Source organism: Scophthalmus maximus, chromosome 6, assembly GCF_022379125.1.
Source record: "Scophthalmus maximus strain ysfricsl-2021 chromosome 6, ASM2237912v1, whole genome shotgun sequence".
In the NCBI taxonomy this organism is placed as follows: domain Eukaryota; kingdom Metazoa; phylum Chordata; class Actinopteri; order Pleuronectiformes; family Scophthalmidae; genus Scophthalmus; species Scophthalmus maximus.
Window position 1 is genome coordinate 6,557,144 of NC_061520.1, and position 20,480 is coordinate 6,577,623.

At 45.0% G+C, this 20,480-nt stretch overlaps 1 protein-coding gene and 1 long non-coding RNA gene across 5 annotated transcripts in view; one reads left to right on the forward strand and one right to left on the reverse strand.

Moving 5' to 3' along the window:
* Positions 1-20,480, reverse strand: part of nav1b (neuron navigator 1b) — a 77,278-nt gene that overhangs the window by 36,038 nt on the left and 20,760 nt on the right. For 2 of the 4 annotated variants that reach the window (XM_047332908.1, XM_047332906.1), the window contains exons 1-2: positions 6,335-7,371; positions 1,544-1,646 (exon numbers count right to left, since the gene is read on the reverse strand). In XM_047332908.1, the coding sequence (XP_047188864.1) occupies positions 1,544-1,646; positions 6,335-7,025 (794 nt within the window). In that variant the 5' untranslated portion in view covers positions 7,026-7,371. Of the gene's footprint in view, positions 1-1,543; positions 1,647-6,334; positions 7,372-12,577; positions 12,667-12,883; positions 13,681-20,480 lie in introns of those variants that run through there. The other 2 variants (XM_035632945.2, XM_047332907.1) reach the window with 2 other exon arrangements.
* On the forward strand, positions 12,087-20,441 carry LOC118310130. The gene is made up of 3 exons (XR_004793719.2): positions 12,087-12,260; positions 12,480-12,635; positions 20,184-20,441. It is a non-coding gene; the product is annotated as an uncharacterized LOC118310130 (long non-coding RNA).

The window sequence follows — 20,480 nt, forward strand, 5'->3', positions numbered from 1 at the left end:
CACCGACTCACCCGAATGAATATTGCAATAGCTACGACCATGGGGGTATTTTTATCCAGCGCCGATGGATAATTCATCCAAGTGGAGGCAAAGCGGCGCCACGGCAGGACTCAAAGTGACGGTCAATGAGTGATGTGGTAGCTTTGTTTAAAAGGCATCACTGACTAAAATGATCAAATGTATTTTTAAGCATCGATTAAAATCGCCCAGCCAATGTCAAGTACATAGAATTATAATATTTCACGGTTGAGATAATGGATAGAGAGGACTGTTGGATGAGAATCATATTGTTAGGAAATTTGACACACTGACTTAAATAGTTTCATTTGCTAGCAGCAAATTAAATCTGTTCAGTCAAATGAATGGCTCATGATCAGGTAATGAGGCCATCACAACGTGCATCTTGTTCAAAAGAGGCCATTACGCACTAGCTGGATTTCTCGTAGCGAAATCAATATCAATATTTCAGCGTAAAAAGTCTGATGACGAAAATCATTTAAATCGTATTTTTACAAATACACAATGGTGACACTTTCTAAATTTGCTCAAACATATCTCTGGAATGTCTGATTTGAATTGTTTTGTTCACCTTTTTTTTTTTTTTAAAGCTGCTTATAACTAATTTCTGGCCACTAGGTGGCAGAAAAACTCCTAAACAAGCTGAAAATTACACAACCGCCATCATATCACAAGCTTATAAATGTTTTATGATTAATATTTTATCAAACAACTGCCGAATTATACATCCAAAAGACAGAGAGCAATATTACATTTATCCAAGGCTGTGTTTCAAAGCACCTGAGAGATGTTAGTTTAGTATTTTGTAGGCGTTTTCGCGATGGTTTAAGAAAATTATCTGGCTTGCTGAAGCTATTTTCTGAAATGGGTTGCTTGTATTAATAAGTGCTTGTTCACTGATAACAGCTGCCTGAAAGGCTGGATGAGTGCATGGAAGGTGTAACCTTGCTGCAAATGTGAGGGTGTACAATCAGTAAAGGGTCATATTTTTATCATATTTGCAACATGAGCGAGTATTTCAAAAATACAGCGACAACCGATATGGTGTAAATATAGAAATACTTTGGTTTTTGTTACACAGTACTTTGCATTCCGAGTTTGTTGTCCAAGTGAAATAAAGACCCGTTTTCTTTGGGGTTTTTTTCTTTTTTTATTATGCTGTGGTTGTTGCAACAAATTAATGCCTGGGCCTTTTGCCTGTGTGAGTCAAACAGAGGAATGCCTAGGAATGAGGTCATGACCAAGAGAAAGACACGGCCTGTTTGAGAAGGATGGAAGCCAGATGTTCACCGGGTGGCAACGCTCCAAGCGGCTGTTTACACTCGACGGTGATATGTATCGATCCAACAAGTCGGGTCACGTAAGCGGTCGGTTTCCTTTCCGGTCAAAATCTTATACATATACATTTCAATAACAGAACATGCACTGGCTTTCGTTTTTATATGTGATATTTAGCCAGACGCGTTGGACACGACCATCATGAAAACAACACAAAACACTTCAAATGCGGATGCGGCGCACTTACCTATGGCTGAGCTGCGACCCCCGCAGACTCGACATGGTGTCCTCCAAATTCTGGCGGAGGTCAAGGACATTCTGCACGGTCCGTTTCCTCTGAGACTCGGGGTCTGTGGGCGAATGTCATGCACATCAGACGTTTATAAAACATTCAGGGCTGCAGTCTTACTGTTGGCTGAGCGAGTGTGTGTGTGTGTGTGTGTGTGGTTGTTTGAAGAGAGGTCATGCAAACACACACACACACACACACATATATTGCCTCCACATGTGGGTGTTCCTGCTCGTATGATTTGTGTCTGGACTGATGTGGCAGGTGTCTTCCCTACATTCACATCATTAGGCAGACAAATTGCACTCTGCGGGCCGCTTCACTCCGGCTCTACCCCCCTCCGCACTGACATGGTACGTCCTGAAAATGAAACACTGAAAGGTTGCCTGTAACTCAGATCCCCCACCAGGGGGACGTATTCTGACATTCACGCCACACTAGGATCTCTCTCTCAAGTTACTCATTTCTCTTGCTGTGCTTTTTTTTTTTCTTCTTTTCTTGTTCTCTGATCCGTGGAGTCGTTCGGCCGACAATCTGAACTGCAGCCGGCAGAGCGATTTCACCACAGCCCGGCTTGCTTGGACAATGCTGTGTGCAATGTAAAGTGTCCACTCAGAGGGTCACGACCATGTCAACCCAATACCACGGGAACAATTATCGGCGTTGTTGCGCTACGCTGCAGCAAGTGAGAGGACCCCAGCTGTTGTTAAAAACACAAGGAGAGGAGATCGTGGGGGTTTTCGCACTGTTGTGTGTGTGCGTGGAGGAAAAAAACCCTGAATCAGCGCATCGACTGAAAAAGTCTGGAGCACACACACACACACACACACACACACACACACACACACACACACACACACACACACACACACACACACACACACACACACACACACACACACACACACACACACACACACACACACACACACACACACACACACACACACACACACACACACACACACACTCTGACAGATTGAGAAACAACTCTCAACACATCATATTTACTAAACTGTAACAGTGGTCATTTTTTGGTATTAAACCAAAACTATGATATTACCATACAATTAACCAACTGCTGTGAGGGCCTTAACATAACAAATAAAGCATTTTTTGTTCAATGATTAGAAAAATTTTAGGCTCACATCAACAAAATCACATTCTTATTCTGTGATATTGTTAATATACTTTGTGATGAATTTGTGGGAATGTGCCCAATCAGCAATCCTGTACACAGGTGAATCACTTGAGTGTATGCTGTATTCAATGTGCACAGTGTTTCTGTGCAGTGAGTGACAGTCCTCTGGCACCCTGCATTGCAGTGATGCCCACAGTACAGAAGGAGGAAAAAACCTGGACGGAATACTGAAGCAGACCCGACGGGGGGAAAAACCCTATGAATGATGCAAAACCACGGGAAGTGCTCCACACTAACTACCTCGCAGAGATGCCGACTGGAGTATGGCTAAATGAATTCGAAAATATTGTTAGAGGCCCTCACGGTGACGATCCTTTGAAACACGCTTAAGGTTCTCGATGCTGCACCAATTACATGGAGACATTTCCCCGAATGAAGAAGATGATCAGGGAAAGGCCGACTGTCTTTGTCAACAGTTCATCGTAAAGCCTGTTTCACTGAGTCACATTTCCCCAGAAACCGGGAGGACCTGGCAGAAAATGAGATTTTTTCTTGTATAGCTAAATGATCTTTTTTAGAGTTCCTCAAAAAAGGCTGGTGATACAGTGAACAATAACTTAAAACAATAAACACTCAGCACAGAGTCATTAGGGAAGAGGGAGATGTGAGTGAACACTTTTTCAACCCACCTCTCAAAAGAAAAACTCTCCCCAGAAATCACTGAGTGTTTAAAATGAATCTGAATGTTTTACGCTCTTGATGAGCAGAGAAGAAGTTGCTCTCAGGTCCGTCATGTTGCAGCCTTGACTATAGTTTCCTTGGAACAGGAAAATACTTAGCGTTAAGCAAACCGTTAACTATCCCAGATAAAGAAACTATACATGCTCCCGAGCCTTAAATCCTTTTTATAAATAAAAAATAGTTAGAGAGAGAAAAATGAACAATTCAGAGTTGAGGCCGCCTGCCATTTTGTGTTATTCAATTAAAATATTTAATCAAAACTCCTCGACGATGACATTTTTCAAGATTTTAAAAATGTCACCTTTACGAATCAACATCCTGTGACCTTTGCGCGCCTGCTTAGCTCTGTGACAATTGCTTCCCCCCGTGCAGAGTATGTTTTCCACTACCATTCTATATGCAGTAGCTGTAGGCCAGTGGTACGGCTGTGGACTTCTTGCACGACAGATCACATACAATTACGATGACATGGGGTTTGCTCATTTCCTTCGTTGTCTAGAAAAGAGCCTTTCCACGAGTGCCGCCTGTCCGTACAACTCTAATCTTCTGCTCTCTTTGTGGATATGAACCTACGGTTTTTACTGACCCGGAATATATTGGTCATCGTACAGTTGTCATTACAAATTTCCATTTAAAACTCAAACTCAGCTGCTCTGCATGGAGAGGAAGACGACTCGGGTTAAACAAGTTGCCAAACGGCTAAATAAAGCATGACAACCATTTGATTTACATCCTAAAAGGAAGTTCTTTTGTACTCGGCTGTGCATCCGCAGGCTATAGTCTTGGGACAGGGGCGGTGGCGTGACGGCCACGGTGCACAAACTTGCATGGGAAGTTCAATAAATGAGCCCAAAGTCATATTGGGTCAACAAATAGACCCTCTATGTCTAGGAATAAATGCGTCCTTTCATGAGATGTGCTGCAGAAGCAGAGGGCAACATTCAGCATTAAACAGGCCTTGAAATATACAGCAGACTGTGAATAAATAGATCTATTTAAAGAGACAAGCATGTTCACTGTACATGTAGAGTAAGCACATGGGGTAGAAATGTCTAGTCTGGTATACACAGAAAAGAGTTTTCGGATAATGTTGTGCTGAATAAATCAATATTACTGTATTAAAAAATGTTTTATTCCACCTCTAGTAAGTAATCAGTGAGGCGGTTGTTTCCCCCGATTTCCCTTCAAAATGTTCCCTTTCCATTTTGGTAGCTGTTTTTTTTCCTATCGTTCATGGGCTCAAAGAACTTGACTCGTGTCAAAGGCCCGCATGGGATTATCATCTTAAATGATGATGAATTATTCAGTGTGATGAACACTCCCATTTTTTGGGAGAAATAATGGGCTTTCCATTGATTTGGAAACCTCGTGGAGGTCAACGCATCGAGCAGAAATGAGGCACCAGCCCCGGAGGCCTTCTGCTGCAAAATTTTATGCAATCAGGTTAATAAAGCAGACGTGGGTGTGGTGCAGAAATCTGCAGAGCTCTCGGAAATTTGGCTTTTGTGATTCCACACCCAAAACGCCCAATGATGCCATGCTGCTGCACTTCTTGTCTGTCTTGTATGGTTTACAGATCTCGCTTGGTTTAAAGTGTGACTAAGATGAGTGATAGACATCCATATAGGCTAATGAGGCGTGGATAACAAATTAAATCACCCCAGATGTGTTCATTAAGATGCAACAGGGAACATGCACTCCTGATGATACTGAGACGATGGAATTACAAATTATTGAATGGCGGATGAAATGCTGCCTGTGGACAGGCTCCGAACCATATTGGATAATAGCGGATGAGTCCATGACTGAGCATTTCCATTTCTTTAGAAACCAGGGCCCTGAAGTGTATAACTGATTTAAATAGGCCGACAGATAAAAATAACTATAGGACCTAAATTGTAAAATGACCTTTGCAGGAAAAGATCAGAATACATCTGTGTTCGAAGCTTAACGCATCATTTGAGTCACATTGAATTTAAAAGTTTACAAATGGCACCTTAATATACACATGGTTCAATATTAAAAAAAAAAAAAAAGGATGGAGTCATTCCAGTCAAATAGTTTTTGATCAATACCTGGTCATTCATGAAGTCTTTCCTATTGATAAACCTGACCCGCATCTCCAGAGCGAAAGCTATTTCCTCTGCCGTTTGCACCATTGTACAGGGGTTTAAACCATCTGTCAGAGCGCTACACATGAATGGAGCTGGGAGGAGGCGAAATATGTGTCTGTGTGCCTGAAATGAATTCAACATGGCATGCCGTGTTTTCCTTTCTCTGGTTTTGAGAAGCATGCATGGAGCAGTGGATGGAGCCTTGAGCAAATCTGCACATGTTGCAGCAAACGGATGCTTTGAAAAGATCCTCAACCCCTCAGGATTTTTTTTCTTCTTCCATGCAATCAGGCGGCAATGTTACGATATAGGAAGCAAGCACGTTCAACATAATCAATGGCAACAACAAGCCTCAGACACCTGAGTGACATCCTGGAGGAATAAGAACAATGGAGCATTATTGTAGCTTTGGTATTCAACCAACCATTGCGCCTCCTGTGAAAATGCCAAGCGGAGGCAGCATTCAATCAAATAATAAGAGGAAAAACATGCTTTGCAAGCACAATGAGGACGTCTTCCTGTTTTTTTTTCTCTCCCCCCCCCCCCCCCTCACAGCCGGTCGGCTGCATAAAATCCGTTCCGGGGAAACGTGGTTCTGCAGCAGCAAGCAGGTGCCGAGTGGTGGATGTATTAAAAGGGGGCGTGATGCCGACTTTGAGAAGCACGGAGAAAATCGCTTTTGGTTTGTAGCACATGGCGGCCAAACGTACTATAGGGGAGGCAGAGGCATCAAGACTGCTGTGCCGTACTCACCTAACATTTGACTGAAGAGCAGCTGCTCCAGGTCGCCCAGCACCGTCACCACCAGCTCTGGGTCCACCTTCAGGAAGGGCTTGTCTCCCCCTTCCTCCACCTGGCCTTTGGAACCGGACTCCCCTCCGGCCCCGGCCCCCTGTTTCTTAGCGTTGGCCTTCGCTTTGCTGGAGAGGATCTCGTCATCCGACTTTCCATCCTCGGGTGCTTTGCTCAGGGGCTTCACCTCGGCATAAGGACCGCGGGGTATGCGGCTCTGCTTGCCCAGGGCAGAGGGGGCAGCCAGGGGGCTGAAGGGCTTGGGTTTGCCCTGGAACAGCGAATGCTCAGATTTGGATAGGTTTCGAGAGAGGGGGGAACCCCCTCCGGCACCGGTGCCACCTCCTGCTGTCTTTGGCTTGCCCATCTTGGTCTGCCCGGCCCCAGGCTTGGCCATGTCATCACACCACTTTGGCTCGTAGAGGTGCAACTTCTTCTCGGCATCGGTCAGCACAGCCAGGTTTGTCATCGACCTCTGCTTGCGAAGACTGGACGGCACCGGGATCCTGCCCTCAGAGCTACCCACCCGGTAAACCTTCAGCTCGCCCCGCTGCGCGCTCTGGGGCACTCCAGACTTTGCCCTCTTCGCGGCCATACCAACTCCTTTGCCATCTGCTTGGCCGTACGCCTTTGTGCTATCCGTCCTTTCCATTTTCAAATCTCCTTCTCTGCCTCTCACACTATTTCCGAGCACGCCCCCTGCATGAGACCATATAGAAAAACCATGAGCAGGGAGAAATCAGGCTTCCTTATCCAAACCCTTTTCCCTGTACAAAAAAGAAAAGGACAAGAACAAAAAAACACAATGTTTCCTTAAAGGCAATCCTGCAGCCTTGTCTTTCTTCCCTCCGCCGCCTTTCCCTCCTTCCTTCTGACAGGCTGCTGCAGCTGCAGCTGTTGCAGTGCTGCCCAGGCGCTCCCTTTCTCTCCTGTCCTCCTTTCCTCCGTTTTTTCCACGCTTCCTCTAGCACACCCTCCTGCCGTTGAGGCGCGCAGCAGCAGAATGACAGCGGCGGTAGAGATGCAAACAGCGCTCCCTCCTCCCCGTGCTCTTTTCTGCTGCTCTCCCTCGCCTCCGAACGTCCCCTCCCATCCTCCCATCCTCCCTCCTCCTTCCCTCATTTCCCCCCCCCGCCTTCTTTTAGAGATGCTTCGCCATGTCTCAGCAGAATATGCGAAGTGCAAGGGGGCGATCAGAAAAAGATCATTGTGGGGCTTTTAAAAAAACAGGCAGCATTTCTCCTCCAACACACCATGTTTTCCCACCGTCTCCTCCGAATCCTTTGTTCTTCCCCTCCCCCTCCCTCACCTCCAGTGCTCCCTGTTCAATACGCTCAACATGGTGCATGATATGTGTCGTTAGTGGAGGAGTTATTAGCATGGGAATGGTTACACGTTTAGATATGAATTACACACCATAGCATGCACTATTGTCACTGTCACTGCAGCCACTGCGGCATCCAGATTATCTCTTGATCCTGTCTGAGCTTCCTCCTTGCGATATCAATTCCAGATTTACAGCAGGATAAATCGTATGCTAAAACATGAGCGGTGTGTTGCCCTGCTATTAACGGATAACTGCATTCTCTCTCTCTCATGCGGTACCGAGGACGACAAAAATGTTCATGTAAATGATGTGATGCTAATGAAAAGTGATGAAATAATGAAAATAATTGGGCAGCTTTTGTTGACAGCTTGAAAGAAATAAAAAAGAGGAGAGAAAACTTGGCATGAGATACAGAAAAAGTGTAGAGGCCAAATGGGTGACTTCACTCCGCGGACTGAGCGAGCGACGAGATGTGCCAGTGTAAGCAAGTAACACGCCCAAAACCACACTTTGGAAATATCTTCAAGTCAGTGTGAGACGGTTATACACAGAGACACAGATGTGACTGTGTTAAATTGAGAATCCAGTCACACTACTTTGTGCAGGGTCTTTCGCCGACATATGAGTGCAATCATCTTCCCTAAGCCATTGCACACAGCCGGGTCTCAGGAGGACCGAGGGAGGCTCTGCAGCGCTCGCATGCTCCATGGAAACCACCCGCTCTCATCGTCTGCACATCATCTGCACCAGACCTCACTGCTCTGCACAAACACAGCCGCCAAAGGAGCATTAACCATTTCCATGAACTACCTTGATGCAGCCCACGTGTTATCACGTGTCCATCGAAAAAGGGACTTTCTTTTGGTAAAGCCAGTGCTCCACAGTGTGCTCTTCTGACGTTGCTCTGTTTCACTGAACAGATTGAGTGAATAGGAGCCTGCTAGATGGTGCAAATCCACTGGATATGATTGACCTGTTAGCTACAATGCCCAGAGGGTAGCACTCTAACTCCCACAATGGGTTTTTCATCACACTCCACTGCCTTTTTTTTATTTGGGTTTTTAAGGGCACCTGGGGTGGCTCATGGACGAGTGAGGTTGTTTGACCTGGCAATTTGTTTCTGGATAACAAGTCGTGTCTTGTTTCTCCTCATCACGAGGCCTAAGACTCCCCCCCTTGCTGACGATGCAGTGAAAAGCTTATTTGTTTTGGCGAGGATTGGATTTTAGGGGCCCCATAGAGGCAACGATGGTCTGTTAGACGATAAATCAATAGTTTATTCCATACTGAAATATCTGATAACTACTGGATGGATAAAAAATGTGTAAAGTTGACACTTGACATTGGAGGATGAAACTTGATGTTTTTTGTGTTTCCATGACTTTTTCCTGTGGAGGCACTAACGGTTTATGATACTGTTGTATTTAAGTCTCAACAAATATTGGATGAATTGCAATTGACTTTGATACAGTCATTCAGGTCCTCCTCAAGTTTAACTGTAATAACTTTTATGATCCAACGTCTTTTCTTTTAGCCCTCCGATAAAAAAAAAAAAAAAACATTTTCAAAACTTAAGTTTACGATCAAATACCTGAAAAAAGCTAATTTTTTCAATCAGACTGGGCTGCAATTGCATTAGCGTGCTAACACATCAAGCTAAGATGGCGCATTAGCGTCACCATTGCTAATGTGTTAGCACGCCGATGTTAGCATTTAGCTCAAAAGACATGAGCACTGAAATCTTGTTGTCAGTGTTGCCATTGTTAGTGCGTTAGCACGCTGATGTTAGTATTTAGCTCAAATCATTTAAGCGCCCAAGTTGTTGCAACTTTTGCATCATTTTTGTGTCAGCGTTACAGTTGCTAGTTTGTTAGCTTGCTGATGTTCGCAATTAGATCAATATACCCAAGTGCTCAAGTCCTGTTGTCAGCTATGCCTATAAAACTTTTCCAAATTTCAATCCAAATACTGACATTTTTTCAGAACATACTTTTGAGTTCCTTCTGTAAAAGTAGAAATATTCAATCGCCACCAGTTCTCACGAGAGACGATCGGGAGCTGCATCTTTCATTTTGGTCACTTTCACATCTGGGGCTGATTCTCTCTCTCCAACTGGTCATCTGAGCGATGGTACGAGAGTCTCAGATGACCACAGAAAGGCATGTATTTCTTTGGTTGAGTGGAAAAAGAATTTTTAGTTCAAAACCTTCGTTGTGAAGACATGTTGGCCGATCCTCAAAGGCCTGTTTGATGGTTAAGACTTGGCTTCAGGGTCCAGATTACAATAAGGTTTAGGAATAAGGGTTCGGGTTGACGTGTGTGTGTGAGTGTGAGTGTGTGTGTGTGTGTGTGTGTGTGTGTGCGGTATGAAATGACATGTTACACAGTTGCCTGTTATGAATTTTCCCTGGACAGCACATGTAATCATTTTGGGGGCTGCTCAGCTGCAATGATGCAACGGAGAAAAAACATCAGGAAGATTTCCACGTGTGCGCTCAAAGCATATAAAACCCACAGAGAACAACACCGAGGTAAATGTACCACATGTGCATTAAGGCAAAGTATTGCCTCAAAGACACATGTATAGATTGTGCTAAGAGCCTTTGAGTCGGTATCTAATGGAATCGTTGTGCGAGCTGGAATGTGAGCTTTAGGGATGAGGACTGAAAACTTATGAGGGTTTTTTTTTTTCCCCTCATCCAAATTCCCCCTAATGTGCTGAGCAACAGTCTCTGATAAAATCATCCTACAGGAATGGTAAAACAATCTTCTCTGAGTTTAAACGCTTTTCGAAATGATTAATTTGATCTTTTGCATCAATCCTGGCAAATATCTTCTCCTACATCTCAAGCTGCAGTCCTCTTTGGAGAAAGATTTGTCCCCAGAGACACAAACTTGAACTGTTGTCGGTGCAGATGTTCCTGCTGAGTGGAACCGTCATTTAAACAACCCTATAATTTTTCCGGCTAACTCGTTGTTGAGGCAGGATGACGGCTCGCGGAGACGCATCTCTCCGCTCCCGATCGTCAAACAGCAGACTTTAAGCGCCCCTGAGGTCCGTCCGGCAGGAATGAGGGGAACTCCCCGACAGGAGGTGAAAGCCGATCCTCCCATCAAACCACTCAGTCTCTCAGCCCTGCATCTGTCCACCCTCAGCTGAGGGCCACTCAGTCTCCGGTCTCGTCCCTCCCCAAGGAGGCTGGCCGGAGGCCCCTCGGCCCTCAAAGTCATTAAGATAATTAAGAAGCCAGTTAGAGGCTTTTACAAGTGTATTTATACCAGGGTCTGAATTCAGTGCTTGTTGGGTGATTATGGACAATAAAAAACATTAGACATGTTCATTTAACAGAGGTGGTATTTTAGTGCTTAATGAGTGCTCCATTTCTGCCTTTCAAGCCAGACTTTAATTAGATTTTAACATTATTCTCGTTTGATAGCAGCTCTGGGGATGTCCGTCGGAAATATCTCATTAACAACATAAATGGAAACATTAACATTAGTGTGTTTGATTGGTGAATTTCCGTCCATCTGCTCCGACAGTTGTTTAGCACAACAAGTTTAAACATTAAATAATGTAAAATCATCTGGATGAATCTCCAACTAATCTCTAGATGTGAACGCACAGCACACATGTTTAAGCATTAACTTGGTCCTGCGGTCACATCTGTTACCATTGAGTCCACAACAGTGTCTGCTCACTTACTTAAATCAATACCACTTATTGACAATAGTTCTTTAATTATGTAATCCCTCTCTCTAATTGGAACGCAATTGATCAAGATGCTCTGGTTGGATCGGCTGATGGGGAATCGCCATCACTTAGCAACATGTTCATGGGTGTCTTAAAATAAGGAAATACTGACCAGGCAAATACAGCGCGGGGGTGTGTGTGTGTGTTTGCTCGTACGTCATGTTTGTATTGCGGTCTCTAAGCAGCAAGTTGTATGAGGTACAGGATTGTTGCAACAATCAAAACAAACCCAACTTTTAATGTTTCATGGAGCTCTGACAACAACGACGTGAATCCCATCACCATCTTCACACCGGAGACACAAAAACAATGACAGAGGCAGTGCAGGGTTAAAAAACAGTGCCGTGTGACTTGAGAGACGTGCCCTGTGCCAAGAATCTGCGTTTTTTCCCACATGCACACAGAAAGAAAGAAGTGAAGTACGTCAGGAAATCCTGATGCACATAACAGGTGGTACGTACAATATGAAGCTCCGGTCGGGAGCTGGCAGCCACTGTGGTGAGAACAACTGCCGCACTGAACAGAGCCCAGTGTCAACATCCAGCCATATTATAGCTTGTGTGTTACATGATGCAATATTATACAGTTGGGGGGGGGGGGGGGTTTGCATAACCAACTGGCTGAACCCTGTGAACTGTGTGAAGATTTAAGTAACTTGTTCTGGCATAAAGACGCCGCAGAAGGACGACGAGCGCTTTCAGAGGTGGATCAAGAGGATTGAAACTTTATGAACTACTTGTTACTTAACATTTAAGATCCTGGATGATCACCTTCACACTTCGCCCCGTCACTTCGATCCTGTCTGAACTGTGAGAATTTCTTTTTTACATTTTGGGGGGTTTTGCTCTTATTGGATAGCTGACTTTAGAGAGATGATAAGAAACCAGGGGGGGCCCTCCGGCCACTAAGCGACTCAGACCAAAGAGTGATTTTTCCTTCTCAGATTGATTCATTTCAATATATTCTAGAGACTATAGACAGAATAACACGAGAAACATGTGTTTTCTTTCTTTTGTTTCTTATATTAGTCATCTTCTAACCCCTTGGAGCTGGTTGTGGCCACCACTGGTTTACAGCATCTGGTGCGTCTGTTTGGATCAGCAGGGGGAAGTTCAAACTGACTCACCGAGATCATCACAGCAGACCTCCATGGAGTCCGAGGAGCAGTCACTCAGATCATCCAGGTACGCGTCTGTGTCCTCGTGGACCTTGAACCTACGGGAAAAGAGACGGCGGGAGAAAAAAAAACCCAGACTGAATTGTGATTAAATGCAACTAAAAGTGGAAAATTAAAACAGATGGTGACATAAAAGAGAAGGCAAGAGGTGACTTCAGGCTGCATAATACTCAGTGTGTCCTAAAATAAACTGCACTCTGTGCAGCAGCAGCGCTTATCCACCCCGTCGACTGAGAAGCGAAACACTGCCCTCACCTGAACCTGAAGGGAGCGACAGCGGCCATGTTGACTTTGCCCGGCTCACTCCCTCTGCGCGGCACGTTGAACGTCTGATAGCAAGACTTTGATTTGTCACTTGACACCTCTGACTCAGGGGCTCCCACCTGGCTGGGAATGTTTCTCATCTCCCTCTGGAGGTATCCCATTCCGCCCGGGGACACCCCAGATATCTCATTCCCGTTTGCACCTTTGGCAAAAAGGTGACGTCCCCTTCCCTGGCCTTGCTGGACGTTTGCCGAGGGCCGGTGCGAGGCGCCGTTAACGTCCGTGTTGTCCACGTCCCTCAGACGGTATTTCCCAAAGGTCCAGTTCTTGTTGGCGTTTCGTCTTAGCTGGAGGTCCCGCATGGCCTTCTGGGTGAGCGCGCCGGTGCGGAGGTCCAGCGTATCTTTGGAGCGCGGGACTTCCCTCCTCGGTATCTGCGGGCTGCTGTGTGCCGAGCACGTTCCGTCCGTCCGCTCCGTGGACGCCGGGCTTCTGTGAGAGTACGTGCTGCTCTTTTGCTGCAGCAGATGGTTCTTCAAAGCTGCACCTCTCAGCAACTCCGCGGCGCCCGCAGATACGGAAGATGAAGGGTAGGAAGGTCGTCTCTTGGCGGCCCGCTGGTAGTGCAGCGTGGGATTGGGGAGGCCGCCGCACTGCTGTTTGGGATCCATCTTGGAGAGTGGCATCATGCTTCGAGGCAAACGAAGACCGGCGCCGACATCTGCGTCACGCGGGCTCTGAGATATGACTTTGATGTTCACTCCGCCGCTCATGGTTGGTCAGTGTCACTGGACAGAGGTGTGGAAAAGACGGCAGGAAAATCAAATATGGTGCTGCAACAGTTGATAATACACATTTCTCATACATACATACATATACACAAATATGTGCATATACAGTATATGTACACATAAAAGTATATGTGCACATGTAAATAAAGGTGGCTTCCGAGAAAAAAGTGAAACGAACTAAAAAGGAAATTTAACAAACAAAACCACAGCTAAAATTCATAATAGTATTTTTTGGGAAAATGTGACAATGTCCTGCAGAAAGGCATATTTCTATTTTTAACGGTTTTGGTTTTGCTGAAAGAAATGAATCGGAAACAGGTACAACACTTCAGTTAACTGTTTAATAAATTAATCAATTCAAAGGTTTATGTAAAATCCTGTGACACTGTTTCTGATTTAAAAGATTACTGCAAATAATTACAACTTACAAAATGCCAATTTCAAAAATCTTATTTACCCTACTGACCCCAAGAGGTTTTCAAACTTAACGTGGAGTAAACAATATGATTGTAGATTGTATTTACCAGTTCTGTATATAAAAGCATTTCTATTGTATTAAATCTGGCAAACCAGCTGTGGGCCTCACAGAGAAGTTCTCTAACCGCACGCGACCTACTGACCGAACGGGAGCATGAGTGAGCGGGAAAGACGAAAGGGGAGAAGATGGTTGGAGGGGAAGGAGCCTTATACCATTACGCATCATCGACATCAAAGTAGCCTTAAAGTCTGAGAAGCGGACGAGTCACCAGTTCATATTTCTCTGCTGGCAGAAACACGCCAGATAAGGACACGAGAGAGTGAAACTTCACTGTCACCTGTTGTTTGAGTCACCTTCGGTTGCACCGTTAGGTGAGGCCGTGGAGTAGGAAATCTGAAGCAACTCGCAAAAACCTTTTACCTTATTTCACGTGGTGTCAGGTTAAATAAGGATGAGAAAAAACAAAACGTTCCTCAAGAGTAAATGTAAATCTCGTAGGATCAGGGATCAAACGGCATTGCACAGAATCAATGAAAGCATCAGCAGCATATGTCCCAACAGCTTTGCCTAATGTGGCCCTGGCCCCTTTACCCATAAGAGAGTGCGAGACCTGCTGCGAGAGCCAGTGACAGACTGACACCACTTGGCACATGCGGCGGGAGAATGGCTCCTTTCAGGCCATGCCAACACCGGCTGTCTCCGCCACGGCCCCGCAGACAGCACCGCTCCTCCAAAGACACCAATGGGGTGGGGGGGGGGGCTTACACAGCCCCACACCTCCACCCCGTGATCCCATCCGACACAGATAACTAACAAGCACAACAATACAGGACCACCGGGATTTAATGCATTTACTCAATTTCAAGCAGGCGGTGCTTTTAGATCAGCGTAAAAAAATGGTTACAACTTATTTGCAAAACCACGTTACAACATAACGATGATCAATGTGGAGCCACTGAGGAAATCCACTTTTAAGCCAGGATTCTGAAAGTATTTCGATAGGACTCTACACTGTGCCAGTCGATTAATCGATTAGTAATCGACTACTAAATGAATTTCAGCTTTTTAAACGTCAATATTTTCTGGTTTCTTTGCTCCCCTGTGACAGTAAACTGAATATCTTAGGTGTGTGGACGAAACAAAACATAATCTTGGGGGTTTGGGGAATCACGATCGACATTTTTCATCATTTGGACCAAACAACTAATCGATTAATCGAGAGAATTATCGTCAGATTGATCGATGATGAAAATAGTTGTTAGTTGCAGCCCTAATATCCATATACAGATGTTTCTATCTAGATACACGTGTATAATCACACAAATATATATACACATACACATTTACAAAAAATTCAAATATACATATATACACATACATATACATATACATATTTCAGTGAAAGATGCATATGTTAGCTCTACCCAAAATTTGAATCAAAAACTTTTATCAGAAAAAAAATGTTTTTGTAAAAAACAAACAAACTAACAAAAGACACCAGGATAATCATCATGTATTGATCCAATCACTGAACGGCCGACTAGTCCAACTCAAACTTGTGACAAACTAAAATCAAAACCACATTCCTGTGAATCTAAACTGACCGGGGCGCGGATGTTCTTTTTTGTTTTGTTTTTTGGTCTTACCTGAATGAATAAACATCCGACATTAGTCGTCTTCAGCACGGCGAGGACACGAGGAGAAAACTGCGCGGTCGCCGTGCAGACTAACTGATCAGCTACGCTCAGCAGCGTGATGCAGCTCACAGTGATTCAATTCACACACACACACACACACACACACACACACACACACACACACACACACACACACACACACACACACACACACACACACACACACACACACACACACACACACACACACACACACACACACACACACACACACACACACACACACACACACACACACACACACTTTACCTATTGTAAACAGACTTATCAGTGACTCGTGTTTCAGCTTTTCCTCCGGTGACATCATGCTTTGTTTCCTCCCCGGGGCTCATGTTTTCCGCCACACTTTTCAACGCGACTGTGATTCGGCTGCTTTCTTGTGAACATGAAAGCGTCCAGTCGGCGGAAGCCTGCGAGGAGCTAAAAACTGACCCCGTCCTCCAAAAAGAAAAAAGGGGGCCTGACCACAGATGCTCCGACAGACCAACAGCACGTAAACGCAGGATCCATTCACTCTGGTGGATGTCACTCCGCACACTGCAGAGCCAAACGGTCTGATGACAATGCGCTCGTTCAGCCGATATCATAAACGCCGTGAAAACCCCTTTGGAGGCGGAAAAAAAGGCGACCGTCTGAATCTGGAACTCATCATCATTAAGTCAGACGTCCGCGGGCGTCGTGTTGCCTTCTGTAAGTGTTTTGTCTTGTGAGGCGTCGCCTCATGAAAAGAGGAGAGCAACAAAATTTGGTAATGGGGATTTCGACTTGCAGATAATGTATAAAGCTTGATTTTTGGCCCCTGCTGTAGTGGAGACAGTCGCAGACCAGAGTCTCCGTCTTGTTTGTGCTCCACTTTTTCTCGCCGCTCCAGCCGAGCGCCAACGGATAATAGAGTTGGACGAGTGCATCGTTTTCTACCACGTCATTCAATTTTCTCCAGACCGTCGTACTTTCTAGTTTTTACAAGGGGCCTGATCTCGTTTTTATATATAGCACCAAGTCCCAGATTCGGGGTTTTTTCACTGCTTCCCTCCTGTGTCCCAGCCTTGTTGGAGAGGATTTTTTTTTATGCCGAGGACAAATATCAACTGAGGTCAGCTTACACTGTACCTCGCACATGTTGAGGAAAAAACTCACATGCATGTGGACAGATTAAGTGGAGACAAGTGAAAAACATATCTCCTCTTACATTTGGCTGAAGGCGCACTTACTGCAGGCTTTCTGTTATTAGACACCCGTCCGGACTTTGACTGAACGCTACACTTTTGTGTTTCAGTTTCCCCTCCAGCATCACCAGTTTTCAGCTATTTTGAATAATTGGATGGCAGAACAGTTGGAAACGCAAAGCTTCTGTTTCTGTGGCTCATCTGATGCGGTTTCGATTCATGCAGCTGTTGTTTTGCAGAAGAAATTGTGATTTTTTTTCTTCTTTTTTTTAATGTCAAATTACAAATTATAAATCAAAGACAGCAAATCATATAAATGACTGATAACCGTGATAATTTGGGAAATAAGCATGATACAATATTTTCACACATCACCCCTAAAAGGATTAAAGAATTTATATATTTTACTTTGTAGAAACCTCCCTTTTCTGTTTTAAATCCAAGCACCAATGTGTATTCACGTCTGTTTTTGTTGTAATCCGATAACTGTAATGTTTTTACTCCGGCTGCAGATTAAATTATGGCCAAAGCTAAAGTGAATCAGTGTGCAGCACGTGAAGAGCTGCCTCCTTGTGTGTGCTTTTGCTTCTTTTTTTTTGACCGAGACACACTGAAAGCCGCCACGTCAATAGGAGAAATCTCAGATGTTTGTGCAGCGACATGTTTTGAGGGTGTTTTCCCGTTGCAGAATCAAATATTTTCCCGTAATCGCATCGGACGTCTCGCCGACGTCGATAACAGTCTGACGGAACCTGCTCCATCCATCAGACACCCTAACAGAATTACAGCACTCTGCAGCACCACTCCCCTGCAGCGTGTGTGTGTGTGTACAGTACGTGTGTGTGTGTGTACAGTGTGTGTACACAAGTTGGTCCGTCTTGTCATCACCCAAAAAAATGTCCAATCATACATTTCTACTGTATGTAGAATATTCTAGTATGTTCTGCTCACTGATCAGCAATTTATTACCATAACACCATTAAATAATTACACACTGTTTTTGATTAAAGCCTATTGTACTTTTTTTTGTAGCGCCCAAGATTAGAGTGGGCATATAGTGTAGTGAGCTATAATCTGCCTATTACAGGGATTTATCCATTATGAGTCACTTTTAAGCGATTAGCCGTGGTCAGCGCTGCCACAGGAGACACCCCGAATAATTCTTCAGGTTCAGGCGCCTGGGACCTTTGCGGCACCGTTTGAAAACACTACTGCTCCGTCGTAGTATATTACGATATATTTATAATAGAAGATGCTTTGAATTAAGTCCGCGGAGACGCACTGAAATGCAATCCCTGCAGAACCCGCAGCCTGTTTGCATTTCCTTCAGTAATCATTTTGATCATTTGATAACATGTCAGAAAATCATGCGACACTAATGATCGGACGACTGAGTTTCGCTCGCATGTGTTGCGAGATTGTGATCTCCCCGTGGCTAAAAATTGGATTGTAGTAGTGACGTGATGTGCGAACACGTGACCCAGATGTGGTGAAACATTAATGTTCTGAACCAGAAGAGAACAGAGTCACAGCATTTTGTTCCCCGCCCTCCGGACCCGGACGTCTGCTGGTTTTTAATAATTAATACGCTTATCGGAACCATTTTCCATCCGATCACCAGAGACAGAATAGAGTGCAGATAAACCAGGTGCAGCCTGCAGAGTGGGTTTTACAACCACAGCCCATAAAACACGCACACACACACACGGCTCTAAAGGTTCGAGGCAACATTAAATCAATGAACTGTACACGTCTATTTACGGCCATCCACATTGGTCCTGAGAACTTCTTTTTTTTTTTTATCCGTTTGCCTCAAGCTAATGCACTGAAAATGTTCCATCATTCAGCGATCAGATTTTTAGATTTTTCTTTTTTCTAAAGGAGCCTAGAAGCGACGGATTTGAAAATTCAGATTACGGCCCAATTAAACGGAACCATTTAAACATCGCAGGATTTACAGCCGAGCGGGGTCAGCGAGGCCGTTTCACATATAACAATCCCAGGTTACGTTGCTTATCCGACGTGAATTATTGAATTGAGCCTGAAACAAAAGTAGACATCCCCCCCCCCGAAGGATCAGAGGCGGCACAGGATGCTGTATTGTAAAATCCCCCGTGCACTGAAAACAACCTGCCGCTGCAGTCATATGCCGCTTACTTATGCAACTGACGCAGCTCTCTGAAGTGAAGTGAAGTGAAGTGAAGTGAAGCCAGGCAGTTCACAGAGCGTACCGCAGCGCTGTGACGAGTCAAAGAGTGGGCAGGCGGACCGTCGGCCTCTATACGGAACCGGGTCATTAGAAAAACAGGTGGGAGAAAAGAAAAACTCGAAAAAAAACCCTCCGGACGGCAGCAACAACGCCTCACAAGTGATTTAGTTCATGCATAAGCAAATAAAACACGCCATTCCACTCTCGTCCAAGAGGGAGATGAAGAAAAGACTGCAGCGACCGAGGGTTTATAGATTTCTGTGCTTTGTCTAGATCTTAATCCCCCCCCCCCAAAAAGGCATTCTGAATATGGGAGGTGGTAAAATAGCAAACTGACTAAAATTGTAAAGCAGCTGATAATAGTCATATTTAGAGATTCACCTTTCGCCAGGAAGCGGGAGGAACTCATTAGTGACAGCAGTTTAGATGGCTGGAGTGAAACGCGGTGCACATATGGTTCACAGTGGCACCACTGAGCTCGGTTTAAACGCCGCAGACTCCGAAACTGACCGACTGAAACGTCGCCCTTTTCCCATCTGTCGGGTGTTCTCCACGTCACACTCCCCCTCCCCCAACCCCCCCCACCCACACAGCTGAGCTGTCCGTTGTAGGGAGCACATCAACTCTGGCGGAGTCACGTTGAATCAGCATTTCTGGGGGAGGAAGGAGCTCCCCGACGACGCGTCATCTTCGGCGTTGTCCGAACACGTTTATATCTACACTGGAAAAAAAAAATCATAGGGACATGAATAAATATATTCTCCCTTCAGGATGTTTTGGTGGGATTTATAAAAATGTAACCCACAGGGCATGCCATAAACAAAAATCCAAAGACTCCTTACTGTAGCCAAAGCTAACTGTTTATGTAACGCACATTTTTAAGGTATATTGAAGTATATATAATATGTTGTGTCAATTTTTTCTCTCTTCTGTCCATCATTCCTCTCCAGCCATTGAGGTCAGTGACGAACATGGACATAGAGTGGACGTGAAGACCATCTGGCTCAGCTCAGCTTCAGGTGCACCGATGGGACGAGCTGCACTGAAACATCTGTTCTCTGGGGGAGACGCCGCGACAGCAACCCGCCACTCAACAACTGACGAGATGGCCGCAGTGACGTAAATTGCACACACACAAAACACACACACACACACACACACACACACACACACACACACACACACACACACACACACACACACACACACACACACACACACACACACACACACACACACACACACAC